This window comes from Cariama cristata, unplaced genomic scaffold (assembly GCF_000690535.1).
Source record: "Cariama cristata isolate BGI_N322 unplaced genomic scaffold, ASM69053v1 scaffold9930, whole genome shotgun sequence".
In the NCBI taxonomy this organism is placed as follows: Eukaryota; Metazoa; Chordata; class Aves; order Cariamiformes; family Cariamidae; genus Cariama; species Cariama cristata.
This window is the reverse complement of record NW_009593004.1, coordinates 58,349-62,193: the sequence shown is the minus strand read 5'-3', so window position 1 is coordinate 62,193 and position 3,845 is coordinate 58,349. Positions and strand designations below refer to the sequence as shown.

The 3,845-nt window shown below is 43.7% G+C and overlaps 1 protein-coding gene across 1 annotated transcript in view; it reads left to right on the top strand.

Moving 5' to 3' along the window:
- Nucleotides 1-3,845, top strand: part of LOC104166867 (histone-lysine N-methyltransferase 2C-like) — a 120,859-nt gene that overhangs the window by 86,953 nt on the left and 30,061 nt on the right. Inside the window, 3 exon segments of the mRNA XM_009706995.1 lie at nt 1-21; nt 677-2,563; nt 3,605-3,842. The exon segment at nt 1-21 is cut by the window's left edge and continues 6 nt beyond it. Of these exon segments, the coding sequence (XP_009705297.1) occupies nt 1-21; nt 677-2,563; nt 3,605-3,842 (2,146 nt within the window).

Genomic DNA, 3,845 nt, shown 5'->3' with positions numbered 1-3,845 from the left:
CAGGAATGGAAATTCAGACAGGTGTGTTGCATATAGGGTGTTTTGTTATTTTTCTTCCAGCTTTTAATTGCATTGTTGGAATCTGTTGTAATAAAATCAATTTTAGTCTTTCTTTGTAGAGAAGTATCAAGTCAGCCATTCTGTGTAGGAAGAAAATAGGTGCTATCAGAAGAGAAGCTGCTTTTAAATGTTAGAAAACTTTGTTTGAAAATTTTGACTCTTAAATCCTACCTGTTACAGAAATAGGTTATTCTTTCTGTGTATGGCTGGCTAGTGTGGTAGTTTGTTTATATGTACTCTGTATTTGTGGTAACCTTGTCCTGCAGGCTACTGCTTCAAATTGGCCTGGTTGTCTCTCAGAGCCCATTTGCCTCAGATGAGTGCTGCATCTGTCAGTAACCTTTCGTTTTCAGAGTATAAGGTTGGAAAGCAGTGCTGCTCTTTAGGCAACCTGGGAAATGCTTCTTCCCAGGCGATCAAGGTGCAAGTCAAGGTAATTGAACTTTACAAATAGCTAGACCCTCTGCTTCCATTGCATTTAAAATTTCCAGTTTACAATTATTTACAATAGATCTTTGATGTGTCCTAAAGTTTTAATTACAGATTCAGTCATCAGAAAGGTTTTGTATACCCTGGCCTTACAAGTATAACCTTTTTCCTCATGAATTTAAAACAGCAAATGCGGCAAAAAAGTAAACAGCAAGCCAAAATAGAAGCCACGCAGAAGCTTGAACAAGTGAAAAACGAGCAGCAGCAACAGCAGCAGCAACAGCAGCAGCAGCAGCAGCAGTTTGGTTCACAACAGCTCCTGAACCAGTCTGGCTCAGACACACCTAGCAGCGGGATCCAGAGCCCCTTAACGCCACAGACTGGCAATGGAAATGTGTCTCCTGCACAACAGACATTCCATAAGGATCTATTTACAAAGCAGCAACTACCTGCTACACCTACATCAGCAACCTCAGATGATGTGTTCCTAAAACCACAAGCCCCACCCCCTACTCCAACGCGAATCCCAGTACATGATTCACTGTCTCAGTCTCAGACTCCTCAGACATCATCACAACAGATGTTTTCTCCAGGTTCCACAAACACAAGACCTCCTTCTCCAATGGATCCGTATGCTAAAATGGTGGGAACACCTAGACCGGCACCCATTAACCAGAACTTTGTTAGAAGAAGTTCCATTGCACCATTAGATACCTGTGCACCACAGTCATCCATATCTAGGGCCATTCAGGTAACTGAACCATCAGGAAGCAGGCCTTCACCAGTCAGGGATTCATGTTCTTCATCTCCGAGTAGCAGTGATCCCTATGCAAAACCACCAGACACACCCAGGCCTGTCATGGCATCAGAGCAGTTCCCCAAACCATTGGGGGTCCCAAGATCACCCATAGTTATGGAACAGTCAGGGAAGGTTCCTTTAACAGCTGGAAGCAGTGATCCGTTTACTAAGCCGGCTCCTAGAACCGATACGTTTCAGAGACAGAGAGTAACTTCTGCTGATGCGTATCCACGGCCACCATTGACTCCTACTCCTACTCCTGTTGATGGTAGCCCTGGACCTTTTAAAACTCCAATGCGCCCACCTCAGTCCCCGCAAGATCCTTATGCATCGATGCCAGCTACACCAAGGCGCGTTGCTGTTGATCCCTATGAAAGGCCAGCTTTGACACCGAGGCCAGTGGATAACTTTTCCCATAATCAGCCTAGTGATCCATACAGCCAGCCTCCCCTTACTCCCCATCCTGCAATAAAGGAGACTTTTGCTCATCCACCCCGGATAGTGCGACAGCAGAGTGATTCTTTCCCACAATCTGGACCCATTTCAAGGCCAGCTTCTCAGGACCCTTACTCCCAGCCTCCACGTACTCCTCGGCCAGTTGCCGATCCTTATGCCCAACCCCCAGGAACTCCTCGGCCCACCACAGTTGATCCATATATGCAGCAACCACCAACGCCAAGACCTGCTCAGCCAGCAGATTTATTTGCTCAGTCCCCAGCAAATCAAAGACATTCTGATCCATATGCCCAGCCTCCTGGAACACCAAGGCCAGTCGTCAATGATCCTTATTCTCAGCAACCAGCAACTCCAAGGCCAGGGATTCCTGAGAGTTTTAACAGACCTGCAATGACAAGACCAGGACTAATACCAAATAGAGATCCTTTTCTGCAGACACCACAGAACAGGTTGCAGGGCACTTTCGTCAGGCCATCAGATCCATGTTCTCAAACTCCCAGACCTGCAGGACCTGCAATAACGGATTCATTTAGCCATGGTCCAGCTGCTCCAGCACGTGACCCCTATGATCAACCACCGATGACTCCAAGACCTCAGCCAGAATCTTTTGGAACTGGTCAACTGGCCCATGATGCTGCTGAACAGCCACGGCCTGGATCTGAGGGCAACTTCAATGCATCTGGAAATTCTCCGATGACTTCTCAAGGACAACAGTTTCCCAAAGTTTCACAAGTTCCTGGCCCAGCACCCACTACAGGTGTAACAGATACACAGAATACCATGAATATGTCTCAAGCAGATACTGAGAAGTTGAGACAGGTGAGAATAATGTTTAATACTGATGGTATTAAAATTTCATAGGTAGAAGAATTTCCCCCATTCTTGTTAATATTTGAAGTTTCTTGCCGTTAAACATGGCTATATAATGTAAAATTATCTTCATTCACTTAGTATTTTAATTTGATCCTCCTGGGTAGAACCACAATATATAGAATATAGAAACATCAGTAATTTTTAAGGAGGTCAGACAAGATGCAAAAGGAAGCAAAGGCCATCTTTGAAGCCACTGAAGATGTAGGTTATTGATCTGTAATAGCTCTTTTATCTACAGCGTGAGGGGGGAAAAAAACACCTTGAAAGGATAATTAATTCTATCCTATAATGGATGAGATATAGAACTGATTGATTGTCAGTGATTTGTTCACTGACTGAAAAAGGGAGTGCAGGCAAAGATCTCAGACTAGACATCTAACTTTTCAGTTGGCTGACATGTCAAGGTGAATCCCACCATTAGTTGCTGCTCTTGAGACACATTCACTCCAGGTTTTTGTCAATGAATGTTTGGCAAACGGCTCTTGCTGAGACATACAATTACATTCAACTTGTGGAAAGCTGCTCAGTCTTTTGTTTGGAAGGAGGAAAGTGGATTTAGCAGAAAAACTGGTAGTATTTATCATACGGAGTCAGAGTAAATTCTGCAGCTTTGGTCTAAACCTCTTGCCGAATTTTCTTCATGAGACCTCTAGTCACCTTTCTCCTTCAGAATGCACTTTTTTGTGTGGTAAAAGGGCCTGCATTATTGGAATAGAAAAAGGAAAAGAGAGTTGCTTATATGTTAATTGGTAAAATGGGTTCATGCTATGTGCTTTAACAAGACGTCTGGAGATTAAGTTGCGTTACCAGCATCTTGCACCATTTGATCCCTCTTCTAATTTCTGAGGTGATTATGGTAGTTTCTAATATTTTTCTGTAGTGATTGAAAAATTTCTTTTCTCCAAAAGGCTTAAACTAGTGGAGTGTAACACTTCACAGTATGTCAATTGCAGTGTCAAGCACAATGATTTTATTTTTTTTAAACAGCGCCAGAAATTACGTGAAATTATTCTACAGCAACAGCAGCAGAAGAAGAATGCGGTTCGTCAGGAAAAAACCTTGCAGGATGCAACAGCTCCTACCCATGCAACTCCTCTTCAGCACTGGCAGCAAGATAACTTAAATCAAATTTTTAACCGCCCTCCTCCTCCATATCCTGGGAATATTAGGTCCTCTGTTGTCCCTCCAGGTGGGCCAAGGTTCACTGTATACCCAAAAGATCAACGTG